Source organism: Somniosus microcephalus, chromosome 4 (assembly GCF_052327205.1).
Source record: "Somniosus microcephalus isolate GS21.2 chromosome 4, FLI_Smic_1.0, whole genome shotgun sequence".
Taxonomy (NCBI): Eukaryota; Metazoa; Chordata; class Chondrichthyes; order Squaliformes; family Somniosidae; genus Somniosus; species Somniosus microcephalus.
Window position 1 is genome coordinate 276247959 of NC_140990.1, and position 24924 is coordinate 276272882.

The 24924-nt window shown below is 46.1% G+C and overlaps 1 protein-coding gene across 5 annotated transcripts in view; it reads left to right on the top strand.

Annotated features, from left to right (window-relative positions):
* cers6 (ceramide synthase 6) overlaps positions 1-24924 on the top strand; it is a 384111-nt gene that overhangs the window by 54657 nt on the left and 304530 nt on the right. Inside the window, exon 2 of one of the 5 annotated variants that reach the window (XM_085986469.1) lies at positions 10269-10397. The exons of the other annotated variants lie outside the window; for them this stretch is intronic. Within the exon in view, the coding sequence (XP_085842595.1) occupies positions 10375-10397 (23 nt within the window). The 5' untranslated portion in view covers positions 10269-10374. The remainder of the gene's footprint in view (positions 1-10268; positions 10398-24924) is intronic. 5 annotated transcript variants of the gene reach the window in all.

Consider the following 24924-nt stretch of genomic DNA (forward strand, 5'->3'; position numbering starts at 1 on the left):
CATGCTGAAAACCGGCATTTCATCCGGCCAGATGCGTAAGTACCCCGACCGTACTCGCGCATTTGGAAGGGAATTACTGGGCCAACATTTTACATGTCAATAAAATGAAAAATTTAACAATTGCACGACTTGCCCCCTCGCATCTGCGACTGAGGGTCCAAGGAGGTGCATTGCGCAAGAGGTCATCATCGTACGTATCCTCACACTGTTCCCTTTGGGGAACTGTATGAAGTGGTGGAAGGATTTATGGCCGTGATTAACGCTCATTCCGTGACCGTAACCATCTTTGAACCAGCCATTAGGGTGGTTAGTCCTATGGCGGGAGGGTTTTACGGGCTCCCACAACCCATCTGAGGGGGGGGGGCCACCAACACCCACGGACGCAAGTATCCCGCTGGATGTCCACCCAGAATTTAAAGTTGGAGCTCCGACTCCACTTGCCGGGACTGTCTGGAGTGGGGTTCAAAACCCTACTCCTTCTGGCCCAGCGGCGGGGATGCTTACTGCTACGCAAAAGGCCCACTCCGCACAAAAGGTGACACCCATACGTTTCCTGCGCCTTTTCCCTCCCCGTGACTGGAGCCCTATGCTGCCATTTCACGTTGCTAATCGGATTGGGCCTTTGTCATAGCGGTAGGATCCCCGCCGCTGGGCCAGATCAGGGTAGGGTTTCGAACCCCGCTCCAGACAGTCCCGGCAAGTGGAGTCGGAGCTCTGGCTCTAAATTCTGGGTTGACATCCAGTGGGATATTTGCGTCCGTGGGTGTGGGTGGCCCCCCTCCTTGTATAGCTTGTGGGAGCCCGTAAAACCCTCCCGCCATAGGACTAACCGCCCTAATGGCTGGTTCAAAGATGGTTACGGTCACGGAATGAGCGTTAATCATGGCCATAAATCCTTCCACCACTTCATACAGTTCCCCAAAGGGAACAGTGTGAAGACACGTATGACGACGACATTGCTAAATAAATAAATGGAATTAAAAAAATTCTTTTAGGGCTTTTAAAAGTCTTTAAATTGCTTTAATTCTCTTTAAAACTACTTCAGATTACTCAAAATAATGTAAACATTTTAAAAAGTTTATAAAAGTTACCAAAATCTTCAAAAAACTTCCAAAAACCTATTTAAACTGCTGCTTTGCATGTAAAAATGCTTAGCAGCTTGACAGAAACATTGGGGGCGTGTCCAGCGAAACTGAGACCTCAAGGGGCGTGTCTCACTTGCACTGCACGCTCCTGGCTTCGCGCTGGCTGCACTCCTGGGCGGCGTGACGTCATACGCTGCCCGGGATTCTTCTTTTTCAAACACCAAGTCCAGGCGTCCCTGGAGCTGATCGGCAGTAGCGCGGGGTAAGTGCATATACGGGGCTTGCATGCGCGGCAAGCCCCGTTCACCAATTTCTGGCCCAATGTTGCGAAGAATAGTAGTGGGCAGGAGGAAGCAGCTGATTGGGTGAGTATTTATATACTCTATATTCTGACAGTTAAGGTTCATAGTTTATAAAGTTTAGAAGGTCTAAATTTTGTGGTTATAGTTTCTAAGGTCTCTGTTGTGTAGCGGGGAGTACTAGGAAACAAGGGCCCTTGAGTATATAATTTATTTGTAGTATAATTGGTGGTATTGATTTAATTTAAATTAATTAAAGGTTAAGTCATGGCAGCACAGCTCAGCCCCGTGGCATGCTACTCCTGCACTATGTGGGAAATCAGGGACACTTCCTGTGTCCCTGACGACCATGTGTGCGGGAAGTATATCTAGCTGCAGCTACTGACAGACCGTGTTGCGGCACTGGAGCTGCGAATGAATACATACTGGAGCATTCGCGATGCTGAGGACATAGAAACATAGAAGATAGGAGCAGGAGTAGGCCATTCGGCCCCTAGAGCCTGCTCCGCCATTCAATGAGATCATGGCTGATCATCCAAATTCAGTACCCTGTCCCTGCCTTCTCTCCATATCCCTTGATCCCTTTAGCCTTAAGAAATATATCTAACTCCTTCTTGAATATATTTAATGAATTGGCCTCTACTGCCTTCTGTGGTAGAGAATTCCACAGGTTCACCACTCTCTGGGTGAAGAAATTCCTCCTCATCTCTGTCCTAAATGGCTTACCCCTTATCCTTAGACTGTGACCCCTGGTTCTGGACTCCCCGGCCATCGGGAACATCCTCCCTGCATCTAGTCTGTCTTGTCCTGTTAGAATTTTATAAGTTTCAATGAGATCCCTTCTCATTCTTCTAAACTCCAGCGAGTATACACCCAATCGACCCAATCTCTCCTCCTACATCATTCCTGCCATCCCAGGTATCAGCCTGGTGAATCTTCGCTGTACTCCCTCCATGGCAAGAACATCCTTCCTCAGATAAGGTGACCAAAACTGCACACAATACTCAAGGTGTGGTCTCACCAAGGCCCTGTATAACTGCAGCAAGACATTCTTGTTCCTGTACTCAAACCCTCTCGCTACGAAGGTCAACATACCATTTGCCTTCTTAACCACCTGCTGCACCTGCATGCTTACCTTCAGCAACTGATGCACAAAGACACCCAGGTCTCGTTGCACTTCCCCTCCTCCCAATCTATTGCCATTCAGATAATAACCTGCCTTCCTGTTTTTGACACCAAAGTGGTTAACCTCGCATTTATCCACATTATATTGCATCTGCCATGCTTCTGCCCAACCACCCAACCTGTCCAAATCATACTGGAGTTTCTCGGCATCCTCCTCACAGCACACACGCCCACCCAGCTTTGTGTCATCTGCAAACTTGGACGTCGTGGATATCACGTTTAATCAGTTGGTCATACCGCAGGTAAAGGCTGCACAGGCAGGAAGGGAATGGGTGACCGCCAGGCAGAGTAGTAGGCGCAGGCAGGTAGTGCAGGGGTCCCCTGTGGCCATCCCCCTCTCAAATAGATATACCGCTTTGCTTATTGTTGGGGAGGATGGCTTATCGGGGGAAGGCAGCAGCAACCAACTTCCTGGCACCATGGGTGGTTCTGCTGCACGGGACGGGTGGAAAAAGAGTGAGAAAGCTATAGTGATAGGGGATTCTATTGTAAGGGGAATAGATAGGCGCTTCTGCGGCCGCAAACGAGACTCCAGGATGGTATGTTGCCTCCCTGGTGCAAGGGTCAAAGATGTCTCGGAGCGGCTGCAGGGCATTCTGGAGGGGGAGGGTGAACAGCCAGTTGTCATGGTGCATATAGGTACCAACGATATAGGTAAAAAACGGGATGAGGTCCTAAAAGCTGATTATAGGGATTTAGGAGGTAAATTAAAAAATAGGACCTCAAAGGTAGTAATCTCAGGATTGCTACCAGTGCAACTTGCTAGTCAGAGTAGAAATAGAAGGCTATTTCAGCTGAATACGTGGCTAGAAGAATGGTGCAAGGGGGAGGGATTCAATTTCCTGGGACATTGGAACCAGTTCTGGGGGAGTTGGGACCAGTACAAACTGGACAGTTTGCACCTGCGCAGGACCAGGACTGATGTCCTCGGGGGAGTGTTTGCTCTTGTTGTTGGGGAGGGTTTAAACTAAAATGGCAGGGGTTTGGGAACCTGTGCAGGGAGACAGAGGAAAGGGAAGCAAGGATAGAAGCAAAAGACAGGAAGGAGAAAAGCAAAAGTGGAAGACAGTGAAATCAATGGTGTAAATCAAACATGGCCGCAGTAAACAATAATTCTAAAAGGTCTAAGAGTGTTAAAAAAACAAGCCTGAAGGCTTTGTGTCTTAATGCGAGGAGCATTTGTAATAAGGTGGATGAATTAGCTGCGCAAATAGATGTAAACGGATATGATATCATTGGGATTATGGAGACATGGCTCCAGGGTGACCAAGGCTGGGAATTCAACATCCAGGGGTATTCAATATTTAGGAAGTACAGGCATAAAGGAAAAGGCGGTGGGGTTGCATTGCTGGTTAAAGAGGAGATTAACACAATAGTAATGAAGGATATTAGCTCTGATGATGTGGAATCTGTATGGGTAGAGCTGAGAAATACCAAGGGGCAGAAACGTTAGTGGGAGTTGTATACAGACCCCCAAACAGTAATGCTGAGGTTGGGGATGGCATTAAACGGGAAATTAGAGATGCGTGCAATAAGGGCACAGCAGTTATCATGGGTGACTTTAATCTACATTTAGATTGGTCTAACCAAATTAGTAACAATACTATGGAAAAGGAATTCCTAGAGTGTATACAGGATGGTTTCCTGGACCAATATGTCAAGGAACCAACTAGAGATCAGGCCATCTTAGACTGGGTATTATGTAATGAGAAAGGATTAATTAGCAATCGTGTTGTGTGAGGCCCCTTGGGGAGCAGCCATCATAATATGATAGAATTCTTCATTAAGATAGAGAGTGAAGTAGTTGATTCAGAGACTTGGGAACTGAACTGAAATAAAGGAAACTACGATGGTATGAGGCGCGAGTTGGCTAGGATGGATTGGGGAATGTCACTTAAAGGGTTGACAGTGAATAGGCAATGGCAAACATTTAAAGATCACATGGATGAACTACAGAATTTGTTCATCCCTGTTTGGCATAAAAATAAAACAAAAAAGGTGACTCAACATAGGCTAACGAAGGAAATTAGGGATAGCATAAGATCCAAGGAGGGGACATATAAATTGGCCAGAAAAAGCAGCAAACCTGAGGATTGGGAGCAGTTTAGGATTCAGCAAAGGAGGACAAAGGGATTAATTAAGAGGGGGAAAATAGAGAATGAGAGTAAGCTTGCGGGGAACATAAAAACTGACTGTAAAAGCTTCTATAGATATGTGAAGAGAAAAAGATTGGTAAAGTCAAGCGTAGGTACCTTGCAGTCAGAATCAGGGGAATTTATAATGGGGAACAAAGACATGGCAGACCAATTAAATACATACTTTGGTTCTGTCTTCACAAAGAAGGACACAAATAAACTCCCAGAGATGTCGGGGAACATAGGGTTTAATGAGAGGGAGGAACTGAATGAAATCAGTATTTTTAGGGAGATGGTGTTAGGGAAATTGAGGGGATTGAAGGCCGATAAATCCCCAGGGCCTGATAATCTACATCCTAGGGTACTTAAGGAAGTGGCCCTAGAAATAGTAGATGCATTGCTGGTCATCTTCCAAAATTCAATAGACTCTGGAACAGTTCCCATGGATTGGAGGGTAGCTAATGTAACCCCGCCATTTAAAAAAGGTGGTAGAGAAAAACCGGGGAATTATAGACCGGTAAGCTTGACATCGGTAGTGGGGAAAATGCTAGAGTCCATTATAAAAGATGTAATAGCAGAGCACTTGGAAAACAGTGACAGGATCGGACAAAGTCAACATGGATTTACAAAAGGTAAATCATGCTTGACTAATCTACTGGAATTTTTTCAGGATGTAACTGGTAGAATAGATAAGGGAGAACCAGTGGATGTGGTGTATTTGGACTTTCAGAAGGCATTCGATAAGGTGCCACATAAAAGGTTGCAAAGCAAGATAAAGGGTCATGGGGTTGGGGGTAATATGTTAGCATGGATAAAGGATTGGTTAACGGACAGAAAACAGAGAGTAGGGATAAACAGGTCTTTTTCGAGTTGGTAGCGGGGTGCCACACGGATCAGTGCTTGGGCCTCAGCAATTTACAATCTATATTAATGACTCAGATGAAGGGACCGAGTGTAATGTATCCAGGTTTGCTGAGATACAAAGCTAGGTGGGAAAGTAAGCTGTGAGGAGAACACAAAGAGCCTGCAATGGGATATAGGCAGGTTAAGTGAGTGGGAAATAAGGTGGCAGATGGAGTATAATGTGGGGAAATGTGAGGTTATTCACTTTGGTAGGAAGAATAGAAAAGCAGAATATTTTTTAAATGGTGAGAAACTATTAAATGTTGGTGTTCAGAGAGATTTAGGTGTCCTCGTACAGGAAACACAGAAAGTGAGTATGCAGGTACAGCAAGCAATTAGGAAGGCAAATGGCAATTTGGCCTTTATTGCAAGGGGGTTGGAGTACAAGAGTAAGGAAGTCTTGCTACAATTGTACAGGGCTTTAGTGAGACCACACCTGGAGTACTGTGCATAGTTTTGGTCTCCTTATCTGAGAAAGGACATACATGCCCGAGAGGCGTTGCCACGAAGGTTCACTAGATTGATCCCTGGGATGAGAGGTTGTCCTTTGAGGAGAGATTGTGTAGATTGGGCCTATACTCTCTGGAGTTTAGAAGAATGAGAGGTGATCTCATTGAAACAAATAAGATTCTGAGGAAGATTGACAGGGTAGATGCTGAGAGGTTGTTTCCTCTGGATAGAGTGCCTAGAACTAGGGGGCATAGTCTCAGGATAAGGAGGAATTTCTTCACTCATAAGAACATAAGAACATAAGAAATAGGAGCAGGAGTAGGCCAATCGGCCCCTCGAGCCTGCTCCACCATTTAATAAGATCATGGCTGATCTGATCCTAACCGCCAATCCACTATCGCAGAACCATCTCCTGAATCTAACAGAATTAGACACACGAAATAGGAGCAGGATCAGGCTACACGGCCCCTGGGCCCGCTCCGCTACCCACAGGGCCATGACCGATCCGAACCTAGACTCATGTCCAAATTCCTGCCCGCTCCCCATAACCCTTAATTCCCTTTACTTCTAGGAAACTGTCTATTTCTGTTTTAAATTTATGTAATGATGTAGCTTCTACAGCTTTTTGGGGCAGCATATTCCATGGACCTACCACCCTCTGAGTGAAGTAGTTCCTCCTCATCTCAGTTTTGAAAGAGCAGCCCCTTATTCTGAGACTATGCCCCCTAGTTCTAGTTTCACCCATCATCGGGAACATCCTCCCCGCATCCACCCGATCCAACCCCTTCACAATCTTATATGTTTCAATAAGATCGCCTCTCATTCTTCTGAACTCCAATGAGTAGAGTCCCAATCTACTCAACCTCTCCTCATATGTTCATCCCCGGGATTAACCGAGTGAACCTTCTTTGTACTGACCCGAGAGCAAGTATGTCTTTTCTTAAGTATGGACACCAAAACTGTACGCAGTATTAAAGGTGCGGTCTCACCAATACCTTGTACAACTGAAGCAATACCTCCCTATTTTTATATTCTATCCCCCTAGCAATGAAAGCCAACATTCCATTGGCCTTCTTAATCACTTGCTGCACCTGCATACTCACCTTTTGAGTTTCGTGCACCAGGACCCCCAGATCCCTTTGTACTTCAGTACTTTCCAGTTTCTTGCCATTAAGATAATAACTTGCTCTATGATTTTTCCTGCCAAACTGCATAACCTCACACTTTCCAGTATTGTATTCCATCTGCCAAATCTCTGCCCACTTAGCCTGCCTATGTCCCCTTGCAGGTTTTTTATGTCCTCCTCACTCACTACTTTCCCTCCCATCTTAGTATCATCTGCAAACTTTGATATGTTACACTCGGTCCCCTCCTCCAAATCGTTAATATAGATTGTAAAGAGTTGGGGACCCAGCACTGACCCCTGCGGAACACCACTAGTTACTGATTGCCAGTCTGAGAATGAACCATTTATCCCAACTCTCTGCCTTCTGTTAGATAGCCAATCCTCTATCCATGCCAGAATATTATCCCCAATCCCGAGATTTTTTATCTTAAGCAATAATCTTTTGTGTGGCACCTTGTCAAATGCCTTTTGGAAGTCTAAATACACTACGTCCACTGGTTCCCCTTTATCCACCCTATATGTTACTTCCTCAAAGAACTCCAGCAAATTTGTCAAACATGACTTCCCCTTCATAAAACCATGCTGACTTTGTCCTATTAAATTATGATTATCCAAATGTCCTGATACTGTCTCCTTAATAATGGACTCCAAAATTTTACCTACCACAGATGTTAGGCTAACCGGTCTATAGTTTCCAGCCTTCTGTCTACTGCCCTTTTTAAATAAGGGTGTTACATTAGCAGTTTTCCAGTCTGCCGGGACCTTTGCCGAGTCCAGGGAGTTTTGGAAAATTATTACCAATGCATCCACAATCCCAACCGCCACTTCCCTCAAGACCCTAGGATGTAAGCCATCAGGTCCAGGTGATTTATCCGCCTTGAGTCCCATTATTTTACCGAGTTCCACTTCCTTAGTGATTTTGATCATGTTTAGCTCCTCCCCCCCTTTAGCCCCCCGTTTGTCCAGTGTTAGGGTATTCTTAGTGTCTTCTACTGTAAAGACTGATATAAAATATTCATTCAGTGTTTTTGCCATCTCCATATTTCCCACCATTAATTTCCCGGTCTCATCCTCTAAGGGACCAACATTTACTTTAGCCACCCTTTTTCTTTTTATATAACTATAAAAACTCTTACTATCTGTTTTTATATTTTTGCAGAGGGTTGTGAATCTTTGGAATTCTCTACCCCAAAGGGCTGTGGCTGTTGAATCGTTGAGTACATTCAAGGCTGAGACAGATAGATTTTTGGACTCTAGGGGAATCAAGGGATATGGAGATCTAGCGGGAAACTGGAATTGAGCTCGAAGATCAGCCATGATCTTATTGAATGGCGGAGTAGGCTCGAAGGGCGTTATGGCCCACTCCTGCTCCTAATTCTTATGTTCTTATGTTAACTTTGTGCTATGTTTAGGTTGTTAGAAGTCGCAATACTAAAATGTGATCAATTAGCCTTCGAAATGTTTTACTGCCTTAAAGAAAATTGTCCTTTGATCCACAAAAAAAATTACCATCAATGGAGTATTAGCTACAAATTAATAAGCAGTATCGCTTTTAGTTTGGTTTAAAATTTTATGAACTTCAAAATGTAAGCTAAGAAATGGGTCTGTTAGTGTGATTCTTTGAGGATATACAGTACAATTTTGGATAGATTGTTGTGAAGATTCAGAATATCTTTCTGCAGTTTTAGGTTTTACATATTACTCACCACTGAATATCTATTAAAATCACAGTTTAGAATTCACGACATACACATGCTTGGATAATTGAATAAGGTATATAGGCCTAGAAATTCAATATCGCTAATAACCTGCCGGTGCCATTGTGGGCCGTGTTAACGGCCGCCGAAATTGATGGTGCTGGTAGGCCCGGTAAATTGGCGCTGGTGGCTAATTAACATTAGCTCAGTGGTAAACTCACTGTGCAAGGCCGTTTTGGTGGTGTTTGTCCCAACAAGAGACCCAATATAATGTGGCCATAGCGTCATTGCAGCAAGAACAGCCTGCTCTTAAAGCAAGGCTGTCATTTCAGAAAGCAATTCGGTCCTTTAAAGAGGAACTGCCTTCTGAAAAGAAAAAAGAAAAATCATGTAAAAATAGGCAGTTTTTGGCCCTTATTGCCTTCTGAAAAAAAATTAACATTAAAAAGAATTCCCAAATGCCAGTCTTCAACTCTTCAAGCTGAATTGCCTTCCGCACCTAGAAAAATGCTAAAAGTGCTTCAGCACTAACACAAATGGCTCAGCAAGCCAGGGAAGGGGCACCCAGAGTCCAGCTTTGTTCAGGGGGTCAACATTGCAAGAGAGGTTGACAAATCTGTTGGAGTTTTTTGAGGTTGTAACTAACAGAATAGATAAGGGGGAACCAGTGGATGTGGTGTATTTGGATTTTCAGAAGGCATTCGCTAAGGTGCCACACAAGAGGTTATTAAAGAAATTTAGGGCTCATGGGATTGGAGGTAATATGTTAGCATGGATTGAGAATTGGTTAACAGACAGAAATCAGAGAGTAGGAATAAATGGGTCATTTTCGGGTTGGCAGGCTGTAATTAGTGGGGTACTGCAAGGACCAGTGCTTGGGCCTCAGCTATTCACAATCTACATCAATGATTTGGATGAGGGGACCAAATGTAATATATCCAAGTTTGCTGATGATACAAAGCTAGGTGGGAAAGTAAGTAGTGAGGAGGATGCAAAGAGGTTTCAAGGGGCTATAGACAGACTTAGTGAGTGGGAAGAACATGGCAAATGGAATATAATGGGGAGAAATGTGAAGTTATCCACATTGGTAGGAAAAATAGAAAAGCAGAGTAATTTTTAACTGGTGAGAGATTGGGAAATGTTGCTGTTCAGAGGAACCTGGGTGTCCTTGCCAGAGGGCTGTAGAGCCTTAGTTGTTGAGTATATTTAAGACAGAGATTGATATATTTTTGGATATTAAGGGAATCAAGGGATATGGGGATAGTGCAGGAAAGTGGAGTTGAGGTAGAAGATCAGCCATGATCTTATTGAATGGTGGAGCAGGCTCAGGATCCAATTTGGCCTACTCCTGCTCCCATTTCTTATGTTCTGATGTCCTCTACCCACAGGGGCTAAGAGGCCCTCCAGAAAGAACAATGTGGGACCAGGTTACCGAGGCTGTCACAGCCAGCAGTGTCGCTCCCATCACCTGGCTCCAGTGCCCACAGAAGCTTCATGACCTCAGACCAGTGGTCAAGGTCAGTAAATGCATCTTTAAGAGCCATCTCCTACCAACTGCACCACTAGCCTCACACACTGCTCACTGCACGACTCCCCCCGCCCCTCAATCACTCACTTACCAACAATCTGTACCAAACACGAGGTACACCTCCCATTCCTACCTTTACTTCACCCTCTTGGAGGAGATGATGCTGGCCATTCTTGGCAGGGGCATGGCTGAGCCCTTGGCCAGCGGCGGGGCTGAAAGGATACAAAAGGTACCCTCATATGTTATCCTCCTTCTCACATGCAGCTCTTGCTTTCCCGCCCTCCTCTCACCACAACTCCACCCTTGTACCTTCCTCATTTCACTCAAGAAATGCAGCCTGCTCAGCCAGTGTTTGACCCAGAAGAGAGAGAGGAGAGCGAAGAAGAAGAAACACCATCATTCGATTTCACACTCCAAGCCACCAGCTCCTCACCGTCCACCAGCAAGTCCATTTGCAGTGACCCCACTGAAAGGCAGCAGCCTTCCACCAGACACTCTGCAGCTACTGGGGCTGCACTGCATGACATTAGTAGGATAGGCAAAGGCACACACATGACAGTCACTAAGGGAATACATAAGACTGATGAGTTGATTCTTGATGTCATTTTGGATGGATAGATGTATAAGGTTGGATTGGAAAGTTTGCTTTGTGGTGGCTTTTATTTCAGCATTGTGGCCAAGACGACACTGTGATGGTCAGTAACAGAGGGAAGGTAAAGTGTGGGACAAATGTTAAGAGGGGAATTGGGGTTGTTGTCACTGGTACCACAGGCGAATGATTCCATCCTAGGTATCCCAGCCAGAAAGGGGGTGTCTGGGTTGCATCTTTCATTCTGCTTCCTCCTCTTCTGCTTCTTCCTCTTCTACATCTTCCTCTTCTGTGTCTTCCTCCTCTTCTGCGCCTTTCTCTTCTGCGTTTTCCTCTTCTCTCTGCAAGCAAATCTGGAAATCTGAAAAAAAAGCAGAAAATGCTGGAAATGCTCAGCAGCTCAGGCAGACTCTCGAACTGATAGGTGAACTCTGTTTCTCGCTCCATGGAAGCTGCCTGACCTGCTGAGTATTTTCAACATTTCCTGTCTTCTTACATACGAACATACGAATTAGGAGCAGGAGTAGACCACTCGGCCCTTCGAACCTGCTCCGCCATTCAATAAGATCATGGCTGATCCGATTACTCTACATTCCCACCTATCCCCGATAACTTTTCACCCCCTTGATTACCAAGAATCTATCTACCTCTGCCTTAAAAATATTCAAAGACTCTGCTTCCACTGCCCTCTGAGGAAGAAAGTTCCAAAGACTCACGACCCTCTGTGAGAAAAAATTTCTCCTCATTTCTGTCTTAAATGGGCGACCTCTTATTTTTAAACAGTGACCCCTAGTTCTAGATTCTCCCACAAGAGGAAGCATCCTCTCCACATCCACCCTGTCCAGACCCCTCAGGATATTATGGGGGAGAAATTCAGTATCGCCCCATTTGGGACGCAATTATCGGCCGTGCACAAAGTTTAGCGCCTGGTGCTAATTATCACCTCCGACTGCAAATTTGTTTTTTATTGCTCCTGGAGGTGATTAGAGCGCTAAATCAGGCGCTACACACCTCTCAAGGCGCAAAGGCCGAGGAGCGAGGCGCTACCTCAGAGCGCTGGCGAAGCTCAGGTGAGGTCAGTCAGCAATGGAACACAGACACACTGGCGCCGGCCAGTTCTTAAAGGGGAGGGTTGATCTTGCTCTCCATCCACACCCTGCTCATTGCAAATTTACCTGAAAAATGTGTGTGTCCCTTTAAGAAGTGCCGACAGCATCTGTCAGTCTACTGCACGCTTGCTTTTCAGAATGAGTTTAGGACCCAGCTAAACTCAGTGCTCAGGTCAAAGTTCGTAGAGCGTGACGTTAAGTCGACGTGATGTCACGCCCTCCATATTTCCATCTCCAAGGCCAGTGCTGCTATCAGCCCTCACCAAAATGGAGGCTGCCGAGTTCCGTGTCAAAGAAGGGCGTTAGAGTGGCGGCTGCCCTTTTTCGCCAGGATTGCAGTGCTAACTCTTGGCAGTAAGGTAGGGAATTCCTAGGCCACAATCACTAAAAGAATCTGCAAATGCCATTCCCATTTGCAGGGTTAAGGTGCAGACAACCATGCAGAACAAAAGGCCTCGATTTTAACTGGGGGCGGGGACGATATGGGAGGGAGGTGGCAGGACAAGTGACAAACTTGCATGCCGAGGCCTGGTGAAATTTTAGATCCCGGTCATCATTTCCATATTCAAGATCAAACCCAAACCTGACAGGAGGCCACTGCTGTTGGAACTGTCCCTGACAGTCAGATAAGTCACACGGAAATCACCACTGCTCCTCCATTCAGGTTAAAATTGTAGATCTAGCTCCAATGACGTCATTGGAGCCTGATCTTCATATTTAAAGAGGAGCCTGCCGGTTTGGGACTGGTGTCCTTGCCACCCACAATTTAAAATTGCCTACGGTCAGATCGAGGCAGGAAAGGAATGGGCGAGCGCCCCACCGCACTCCCCCCCCCCCCCCCCCACCCCCGCCAAAACCTGAGTTCTTAAGGAAAACTGAGTTGCATGCCTGCCTAATGAATTTAAGGAGTGTTAACTTGAATTTTTATCCCAAACATTTTCTGGAGCTAGTCTGCAAGATGGTTGCTCAGAGAATGTAGTGGATCTGTATAAGATGCGATTTCAACTTTCTCACAGCATTACCTTTAAAGCAGATAATTTCCAGACAATACTGGGAAAGATTATCCAGGTTTAGGATAGCTTTCTGAACATCTAGAACCAGGTGAAAGTCCTCAAATTGTACCCTAGAATCAGTCAAAATTTACCAAAGCATATGGGGTCTGAGGGGGCAAAATCGGGTTGCACCCAAGTTAGTGCCCCCGCGCCCAAAATTCACTGGTAGCGCCCCAAGACCTCTTGGGGCGCTGCGAGTGAATATTGCGGCGCTATGAGCAGCAGTGCCATGCGCTGCGGAACATTGTGCCACGGTACTGCAGGCATTCCTCCACTTATTAAAGGGGAAGGGTCTAGCGCAGCGCGACCCGGGGTCTAGTTGGGCCGCCAGGGATCGGAGTGCCGGCAAAAGAGCCCAGCACTCCTCTTGAGCGCAGCCGGCACCCCGTGGTGGGGGCTGCACAGGAGGCCAGGGATGGCAACGGGGGCAGGTACTGGCAGGCGGCCAGCAACAAAAATGGCCGCCCGGCACCTTCCCTTTAATTTGCGCCACCCTGGCCACAGGTAGGCTCTCCTGACCCTGTCAGACATAGCGTCCTCCAGAGGCGCAGCGCCACGGGGCGCTAACGGTTCACGCCACCGCCAACCTCCCACTGAATTTCGCGGGAGGCGTTAGCAGCGCCGCGCTCAGGTGCTAGTTGCATTGCGCCCCATGAGCGCCCTCTTAGGGTGCTAACGGGAGGCGCAAATCAACCGAATTTTTCCCCGAGTGTGGTTACTGTTTCTGTAAAACTCCTTATTAGACTCATTATTCAGCGTCCTGATTATCACAACAATCTTCCAATACCAACCTTTGCTTTAGGCAGTGCTGGTGAAATCTGTGTGAGATGAGTTCCTAATAATACTTCATGATGACAGCAATAAGCATGTGCAGTACTATCCCTTGCAAAAATTACAGTAAGATGAGGCTGTTTACCAATTTATGCTTGGTCGATTGGGAACACACAGTTATAGTCTGACTCTTACTCTCACTTTATCCTTTTAAAGGTAGGAATCAGACACCTGGTCAGGACATGGCCAATGCTTCTTAGATACCCCTCAAGAGGAATTAAACATCAGATTTTTTATAGCAAAAATGAAAACAAATGAATTGACCTTCAGAATGCATGCATAACAAGAAGAAAAGTAAAATCCCAGAACAATAGCTGCTGTTGTAGAATAACTATGTTTACAAATGAACATTTTTCTGCATTAATTTACATGCATTTCCATGGTATTTACATATTTCATGCGAACAAAATTGTATTCATACAATATTGTTAGCGATGATACTATATAACTATCATACTTTCAGTATATTTTAGCTTGAGGCAGTTGAGTTTCTGGATACTTCTGTTGTTTTTTTAATGGGATAACTGTTTGCACAAGGCAAACAAATTAACTAATTGATTCTTATCTAATTGTTCAAATCCCTCCATAACCTCAGCCCTCCATATCTCTGTGACCTCCTCCAGCCCTGTAACTCTCCAAGAGCTCTATGTTCCGCCAACTCAGGAATTCCAGAGGTGAGGTGAGAGTGACTGCCCTAGACATCAAGGCAGCATTTAACCAGGTGTGGCATCAAGCAGTCCGAGTAAAACTGAAGTCAATGGGAATCGGGGGGAAAACTCTCCACTGGCTGAAGTCATGCCTAGCACAAAAGAAGATAGTTGTGGTGCTTGAAGGTCAATCATCACAGCCCCAGGACATCGCTGCAGGAGTTCCTCAGGGCAGTGTCCTAGGCCCAATCATCTTCAGCTGCTTCATCAATGACCTTCCCTCCAACATAAGGTCAGAAATAGAGATGTTCACTGATGACTGCACTGTGTTTAGCGCCATTCACAACTTCTCAGATAATGAAGCAGTCCATGCCCGCATGCAGCAAGACCTGGACGACGTTCAGGCTTGGGCTGATAAGTGGCAGGTAACATTTGCGCCAGAGAAGAGCCAGGCAATGGCTATTTCTAACAAGCGAAAGTCTAACCACCGCCCCTTGAGATTCAACCACATTACCATTGCCGAATCCCTCACCATCAATATCCTGGAGGTCACCATTGACCAGAAACTTAACTGGACCAGCCACATAAATACTGTGGCAACAAGAGCAGGTCAGGGGCTAGGTATTCTGTGGTGAGTGTCTCACCTCCTGACTCCCCAAAGCCTTTCTACCATCTACAAGGCACAAGTAAGGAGTGTGATGGAATACTCTCCACTTGCCTGGATGAGTGCAGCTCCAACAACACTCAAGAAGCAAGACACCATCCAGGATAAAGCAGCCCGCTTGATTGGCACCCCTTAAACATTAATTCCCTCCACCACCAGCGTACCATGGCTGCAGTGTGTACTATCTACAAGATGCACTGCAGCAACTCGCCAAGGCTTCTTTGGCAGCACCTCCCAAACCAGCGACCTCTACCACCTAGAAAGACAAGGGCAGCAGGCGCGTGAGAACACCACCACCTCCAAGTCACACACCATCCTGACTTGGAAGTATATCACCGATCGTTCATCGTTGCTGGGTCAAAATCCTGGAACTCCCTACCTAACAGCACTGTGGGAGTATCATCACCACACGGACTGCAGCAGTTAAAGAAAGCAGCTCACCGCCACCTTCTCAAGGGCAACTAGGGATGGGCAATAAATGCTGGCCTTGCCAGCGACGCCCACATCCCATAAACGAATAAAAAACAAATCTTGTGCAGCCCCCACTCCCTTCACCCCACTCCCTTCACCCCACCATTAGCAGCCTTGCCTTCAACTGTCTAGGCCCAAAGCTCTGGAATTCCGTCCCTCAGCCTCTCCGTCTCTCCACCTCTCTCCTTTAAGACCCTCCTTAAAATTTACCTCCTTGACCAAGCTTTTAGTCACCTGTCCTAATGTCTCCATATTCGGCTCAGTGTCAATTTTTGTCTTATTACTCTTTTGTGAAGCACCTTTGAACATTTTCCTGTATTAAAGACACGATATAAATGCAAATTATTGTTGTTGAACTTATCGGAATGCTGCAGTTTCTTCTGAACAGCCCCATTACACTTGCTGTTTACAAAGTTAGCGAATTGATCAAAGTGTAGCTGTAATTACTACGGATTAGCAACTTAACAAATAGGAAATGAACATCTTGACCCTTGGTGGCCTGATTGGAAACTTCAGAGATGTGGTTCAGGAAGGTTTGATTGATGATACTGAGGCATCCATCATCGTGAAAGAAGTAATGATGAGGAGGCAGCAATATTCCGCTGAGACACACAACCCTTTCATCCATGTACTAGTCTCCAAGCTTATGAGAACATCACCAGCTGGCTAAACATGTGACCCCAGCTGTAAAGATCAGAAAAAGGTTCCATAATTAAAAGAAGAAAATACAGAAGCTGGTCTTCAGCTATTGGGTATGCTGAAAAGCACAGATGATGGACAGATAGAACAAGGTTATGTAGGATGCAGCAAACCAAATTAATTTTGTATAATTTGCTTGGCTCATACTGTAAAAGCCCTCTTCCCATAACCAGTCAAAATACCAGAATCTTATCCCTGATCTGTTGGCAGGTAGAGTTGTGCAAGGAGTTATGTTTTCAGGCTGTGCTCTAAACTTCTCAACAACCAATTTTGCAGTTGGTCACATATTTAAATATTAGTCCAGGTTATTTACATATCTAACTGTACTTGGGTTGCAGGATGTTTGAGTGATTAATGGGACTCTATTGCATTTGTTTACATTGAACATTCTGCAATAAATCACTTTGCAGTTACTTTTTGGAAAGGAACATTAGACAGTCAGAAACATAGGGGTGAATTTTAACACTCAAAAATGGGAGGCTTGGGGTCGGGTCAGACGTTAAAATTTGAAAAATCTGAAACCCACCTCCAACTCACCCACTTCCGGGTTTAACAGCGGCAGGACAAGGGGGTGGACAGCCAACCCTCTCCCAGGAGGCGGGTTGGCAATTTAAATATTTGAATGAGGCTGACGGCCTTTGATTGGACCTTCCGAGCAGGTTTAGCAGTGGCATCGAGAAACCCGGCAGCTGAAGAGAAGGGAAGGACCGCTTCGGGGAGAAGGTAAGTGCCTTTGCAGCACTGCTTATGGACCAGAAGGAGCCGGATTGCTTCCACCGGCCCCCCAGGCTCCCTCCACATCGGACCACCCCCCCCACCACCCCCCCGGGGTCGAGGATCGTATTCGCCCGCCTCCCCCGGGATTGAACCACTCCCCCCTGCCCCCCGGGTCAGGGATCGGACCACCTGCTCCTGCGGCCTGCTCCAGAGTCCTTGCCGCCTGACTGGAAGCCAAGTCTGTCAATCAGGTTGACTTCCGGGCAGGGAACCTGCCAAGTACCAAAGACGCACACTGTCCGAAACGCCACCACCCCGCCCCAGCACCCCCCCACCTACATAACCCGCTCCTGTTAATATCGAGGCCATAAGATACAATATCACTATAAATTTTGGCTTTTTACCACCTAAGATATCTGGGGTTCTGCTTTAAGTAACTTGGTCTGAGCTTCAATAATGATTCTCTTTACTACAGTGGACATCCAGTGGCCAGTAGCAGCAGAATGAATAATTAGATGATGTGCATGACTGATCATCCAAAAGCAGTCTGAAGCTTGTGAGGAAAGAGGTAACCATTTTCAGAGAACCATAGAATGGTTACAGTGCAGAAGGAGGCCATTCAGCCCATCAAGCCCATGCCAGCTCCCTGCAAGAGCACTTCAGCTAGTCCCACTCCCCCGCCCTTTCCCCGTAGCCCTGCAATTTTTTTTCCTTCAGGTGCTTATCCAATTCCCTTTTGAAAGCCACGATTGAATCTGCCTCCACCAACCTTTCAAGCATGCATTCCAGATCCTAACCACTCGCTGCGTAAAAAAGTTTTTCCTCATGTCGCCTTTGATTCTTCTGCCAGTCACCTTAAAATGTGTCCTCTGGTTCTCAACCCTTCCGCCAATGGGAACAGTTTCTCTATATCTACTCTGTCTAGACCCCTCATGATTTTGAACACCTCTATCACATCTCTTCTCAAACATTCTCTGCTCATAGGAGAACAACCCCAGCTTCTCCAGTCTATCCACTGAAGTCCCTCATCCCTGGAATCATTCTTGTAAATCTTTTCTGCATCCTCTCTAAGGCCTTCTTATCCTTCCTAAAGTGTTGTGCCCAGAATTGGACGCAATACTCCAGTTGAGGCCGAACCAGAAATTTGGTTACGCCCGTTTGAGGGCGGTAACTGAATTAGCGGCAGACATTTAGCGCCCGGCGCGGGAGTACCGGCGGCGCTATCGGCTAGTGCCTCAGTAGCCTCGGGAGGCGCTATTATCACCCTCCCACCAGGCGATAACCCCTTTACGCCCCGTTAGCGCCTCCGCCTTCCTTATATCCAGGAATATTTAGTACCCAATTCTGCCCTTTTTTGAGCCAGGTCTCTGTTATCGCCACATCATATCCCCATGTGACTATTTGCTTCTGCAGCTCACCAACCTTATTTACCACAGCTTAGGGCCTAGGCAGCTGAAGGCTGAAGGGATGCACAAGAGGCTAGAATTGGAGGAGCGCAGAGATCTCTGAAGGTTGTAGGGCTGGAGTAGACTACCGAGATAGTGAGAGGCGAGGCCATGGAAGGATTTGAAAACAAGGATGAGAATTTTAAAATTGAGCCGTTTCCGGCCAGGGCGCCAGTGTAGGTCCGCGAGAACAGGGGTGATGGATGAACAGGACTTGGTGTGAGTTAGGATACGGGCAACAGAATTTTGGATGAGCTCAAGTTTAAGAAGGGGATGGTAGGACAGCATTGGAATAATCGAGTTTAGAGGTAACAAAGGTATGAATGGCATATCTCAGCATAAGATAGCAGACCACCTCACCTGTCCTTGAACAAAGACAGGAGATAAAGCTTGTTCTGATGTTTTCTCTATGCAGTAAGTTTCTGATCCAGCTATGAATATAATGTTCCAGAACTTAGAGGAGTGCAGTACCAGTTGTATACAGGTTATAAATGGGAAAGTTGTAATTTACCACAAGTACAGTGAGAAGGACAAGCAGCATAATTCATAAGCACATTAGGCATGTGATTTATGTTGGTTATATAAAGGGAAGATTGTCTGTGCGCTTGTTGTAGAAGAGTTGTAAACACAATCATGAAGATTCCATATGAGGCACTTTCTATAAAGCACAGTTATCTGATTGTGTGTTTTGTACATATTAAATGTTTAAAAAGCAATATTGATTTCTGCATTTTAAGATTTTTATGTTTTCTATGTTCAATACAGGACAATGGTAGGCATCAGTCCTGCAACTTGTCCAACTGTCAAAGAGAACACAGTCTGCGAATACTGCTCCGAACAGCAGTAAAGGATAAAAAGACCCCTGCTCGCTCCTGCCCAAAACTGCCAACTTGTCTTCCGCCCGTGATGTACAGACTCGCCCCTCCTGCCCGACATCTACTGACACACGCCTCCTGCCCCGTGATCTACTGACTCGCCCCTCCTGCCCTGTAATCTACTGACTCATCCCTCCTGCCCCGTGATCCACTGACTCACGCCTCCTGCCCCGTGATCCACTGACTCGTCCCTCCTGCCCCGTGATCTACTGACTCACCCCTCCTGCCCTGTGATCTACTGACTCACCCCTCCTGCCCCGTGATCTACTGACTCACCCCTCCTGCCCCGTGATCTACTGACTCGTCCCTCCTGCCCCGTGATCTACTGACTCACCCCTCCTGCCCTGTGATCTACTGACTCACCCCTCCTGCCCCGTGATCTACTGACTCACCCCTCCTGCCTTGTGATCTACTGACTCACCCCTCCTGCCCCGTGATCTACTGACTCGTCCCTCCTGCCCCGTGATCCACTGACTCGCCCCTCCTGCCCCGTGATCTACTGACTCACCCCTCCTGCCCCGTGATCTACTGACTCATCCCTCCTGCCCCATGATCTACTGACTCACCCCTCCTGCCTTGTGATCTACTGACTCACCCCTCCTGCCCCATGATCTACTGACTCATCCCTCCTGCCCCGTGATCTACTGACTCGTCCCTCCTGCCCCGTGATCTACTGACTCACCCCTCCTGCCCCATGATCTACTGACTCATCCCTCCTGTCCAGTGATCTATTGACTCGTCCCTCCTGCCCCGTGATCTACTGACTTGTCCCTCCTGCCCTGTAATCTACTGACTCATCCCTCCTGCCCCGTGATCTACCGACCCTCCTGCCCCGTGATCTACTGACTCGCCCCTCCTGCCCCGTGATCTACTGACTCACCCCTCCTGCCCCGTAATCTACTGACTCGCCCCTCCTGCCCCGTGATCTACCGACCCTCCTGCCCCGTAACCTATTGACTCGTCCCTCCTGCCCCGTGATCTACTGACTCGCCCCTCCTGCCCCGTGATCTACTGACTCGTCCCTCCTGTCCAGTGATCTACTGACTCGTCCCTCCTGCCCCGTGATCTATTGACTCGTCCCTCCTGCCCCGTGATCTATTGACTCGTCCCTCCTGCCCCGTGATCTATTGACTCGTCCCTCCTGCCCCGTGATCTATTGACTCGTCCCTCCTGCCCCGTGATCTATTGACTTGTCTCTCCTGCCCCGTGATCTACTGACTCGTCCCTCCTGCCCCGTGATCTATTGACTCGTCCCTCCTGCCCCGTGATCTATTGACTTGTCTCTCCTGCCCCGTGATCTACTGACTCGCCCCTCCTGCCCTGTGATCTATTGACTCGTCCCTCCTGCCCTGTGATCTGCCGATACCCCCCTCTTGCCCTGTGATCTGCCGATACCCCCCTCCTGCCCCTCCTGTGCCATGATCTGCCGATACTCCCCCTCCTGCCCCGTAATCTGCCGATACCCCTCTCTCCTGATGGCTGTTCCCCCCCCGTTCCCAACAGTCCTGGCTGTGGCCTTCTCCAGCTGGCTTTCCTGCCCGGCCGCGACCCGCCTATCAATCTGGCTAGCTGCTGGGCCGGAAGCGGAATGAATAAATGATAATGAGGTCCTGCCATTAAATTCGGCGGCACCTTAACGTCCCCTGGATTACCCCCTCCCCCCAAATATCGGGGTGAACAATTCAGCTCAATGACCTTTCATCAAAACTGGCAGATATTGGAGATGAACAGCTTTTAAGCTGCCTGACCTGCTGAGTGTTTCCAGCACTTTTTGTTTTATTTCTGATCTCCAGTAACCGCACTATTTTGCTTTTGTTTAAGAAAAAAGTGCGTAACTTTCGGAAGATTCAAGCAATAGAGGTGTTTTAATATTTCAACCATTGCCCACAGGATAGTAGACTGCTCTGTGCAAATCGTTGCTGTAAACCCCTCATGTGTGATTTAAATTGTACAAAACACTTCCAGGTAGAAAATATGTTTACCTTTCGGTAAATTAATAAGCCTTACTTCCTCTCCTTTGTTATTTAGATTTCTCTGATGAATACATTCTCCTGTCATGTTCTCAGATCAATCGGACAGGCAAACAAATAATATTTCTGCATATATTGTTGTTGTTGTTATGTTCTTTCCTTGGCTGCCAGAAAGTACACGTTTAGCCTGAAGGTATTTGCCGAATCCATCCTTGTTTCTTTTGCTTTCGGTGGGGAAGCACCAAAGTAGGATAGGGCACGTGCCTGTGCAAAAGTGACAGGGATATATACTCTGCTATACTAGGCTCAGACTGTAAACCAACAGATACATTGATAATATGATCGAATTCTTCATTAAGATGGAGAATGAAGCAATTGACTCGGAGACTAGGGTCCTCAATTTAAATAAAGGAAACTACAATGGTCTGAGGAGCGAGTTGGGTAGGATTGATTGGGGAATGGCACTCAAAGGGTTGACGGTGGATAGGCAATGGCAAACATTCAAAGACCGAATGGATGAACTACAGAATTTGTTCATCCCAGTTTGGCATAAAAATAAAACAAAAAAGGTGACCCAACCGTGGCTAACAAGGGAAATTAGGGATAGCATAAGGTCCAATTAAAAAACAGAACCTCAAGGGTAATAATCTCTGGGTTATTACCTGAGCCACGAGCGAATTTGGCTAGGATAAATAAAATTAAAGAGTTAAATGCGTGGCTCAAAGACTGGTGTGGGAGAAATGGGTTTTGCTTCTTGGGACACTGGCACCAGTACTGGGACAGGAGGGAGCTGTTCTGTTGGGACGGACTCCACTTGGCCAGTGCTGGGACTAGAGTCCTGGCGAATCATATAACTAGGGCTGTAGAGAGGGCTTTAAACTAATTAGTGGGTGGGAGGTTTCTAGAGAGCAAATCATAGAAATGACAACAGAGAAGGTCATAGACTTAGGTAGCAGTGGGGGAATTAAAAAACAGAATGTGTCAGGAAGGGACAGAAGGTATGGAGTAAAAAGTAAAGTACTAAAAAGGGAAAAAACAGGAACTAAGTGTTACAAAACATATTTGAAAGTTCTTTATCTGAATGCACGTAGCATTCGTAACAAAATGAATGAGTTAACGGCACAAATAATGACATATGGGTATGATCTTGTGGCCATTACAGAAACATGGCTGCAGGGTGACCATGACTGGGAATTAAACATACCAGGTTATTTAACAATCAGGAAGGACAGGCAGGAAGGGAGAGGAGGTGGGGTGGCTATGTTAATAAAGGAAGGAATCACTATAATACAGAGAAATGATATTGGGTCAAAGGAGCACGATAGTGAAACAGTTTGGGTGGAGGTAAGGAATAATAAGGGGAAAAAAACACTAGTGGGTGTAGTCTATAGGCCTCCGAACAGTTGCAACTCTGTTGGACGGAGTATTAATCAGGAAATAGTTGAGGCTTGTAATAAGGGAACAGCTATAATTATGGGGGATTTTAATTATCATATTAACTGGACAAATCAAATTGGGCAGAGCAGCCTTGAGGAAGAGTTCATTGAGTGTATTAGGGATGGGTTTCTTGAGCAGTATGTAACTGAACCGACCAGGGGGCAAGCAACCTTAGATTTGGTCCTGTGTAATGAGACAGGATTAATTAAAAATGTCCTAGTAAAGGATCCCCTTGGAATGAGTGACCATAACATGGTTGAGTTCCATATTCAATTAGAGGGTGAGAAGGTTGGATCTCAAACAAGCGTGCTGAGCTTGAATAAAGGAGACTATGAAGGTATGAGAGCGGAATTAATGAGAGTGGACTGGGAAAATAGATTAAAGGGTAAGACGGTACATGACCAGTGGTGTACATTTAAGGAGTTATTTTACAACTTCCAAAAAAAATATATTCCACTGAGGAAAAAAGGGTGTAAAAGAAAAGATAGCCATCCGTGGCTAAGTAAAGTAATTAAGGATAGTATCCGACTAAAAACAAGGGCATATAAGGTAGCCAAATCTAGTGGGAGGATGGAAGATTGGGAAGTCTTTAAAAGACAGCAAAAAATAACAAAAAGATTGATTAAGAAAGGGAAGATAGATTATGAAAGTAAATTAGCAAAAAATATAAAAACAGACAGTAAAAGTTTCTATAGTTATATAAAAAGAAAAAGGGTGGCTAAAGTAAATGTTGGTCCCTTAGAGGATGAGACCGGGAAATTAATGGTGGGAAACATGGAGATGGCAAAAACACTGAACAATTATTTTGTATCCGTCTTTACAGTAGAGGACACTAAGAATATCCCAACACTGGACAAACAGGGGGCTCTAGGGGGGGAGGAACTAAATACAATTAAAATCACTAAGGAAGTGGTACTTGGTAAAATAATGGGACTCAAGGCGGATAAATCCCCTGGACCTGATGGCTTGCATCCCAGGGTCTTGAGGGAAGTAGCGGTAGGGATTGTGGATGCATTGGTAATAATTTTCCAAAACTCACTGGACTCAGCAAAGGTCCCGGCAGATTGGAAAACTGCTAATGTAACACCATTATTTAAAAAGGGTAGTAGGCAGAAGGCTGGAAACTATAGACCTGTTAGCCTAACATCTGTGGTTGGTAAAATGTTAGAGTCCATTATTAAGGAGACAGTAACGGGACATTTGGATAAACACAATTTAATAGGGCAAACTCAGCATGGTTTCATGAAGGGGAAGTCATGTTTAACAAATTTGCTTGAGTTTTTTGAGGAAGTAACATACAGGGTGGATAAAGGGGAACCAGTGGACGTAGTGTATTTAGACTTCCAAAAGGCATTTGACAAGGTGCCACACAAAAGATTATTGCTCAAGATAAAAAATCACGGGATTGGGGGTAATATTCTGGCATGGGTGGAGGATTGGCTCTCTAACAGAAAGCAGAGAGTTGGGATAAATGGTTCGTTCTCAGATTGGCAACCAGTAACTAGTGGTGTTCCGCAGGGGTCAGTGCTGGGTCCCCAACTCTTTACAATCTATATTAATGATTTGGAGGAGGGGACCGAGTGTAACATATCAAAGTTTGCAGATGATACAAAGATGGGACGGAAAGTAGTGAGTGAGGAGGACATAAAAAACCTGCAAAGGGACATAGACAGGCTAAGTAAGTGGGCAGAGATTTGGCAGATGGAATACAATACTGGAAAGTGTGAAGTTATGCACTTTGGCAGGAAAAATCATAGAGCAAGTTATTATCTTAATGGCAAGAAACTGGAAAGTACTGTAGTACAAAGGGATCTGGGGGTCCTGGTGCACGAAACTCAAAAAGTTAGTATGCAGGTGCAGCAAGTGATCAAGAAGGCCAATGGAATGTTGGCTTTTATTGCTAGGGGGTTGGAATATAAAAACAGGGAGGTATTGCTGCAGTTGTACAAGGTATTGGTGAGGCCGCACCTGGAATACTGCATACAGTTTTGGTGTCCATACTTAAGAAAA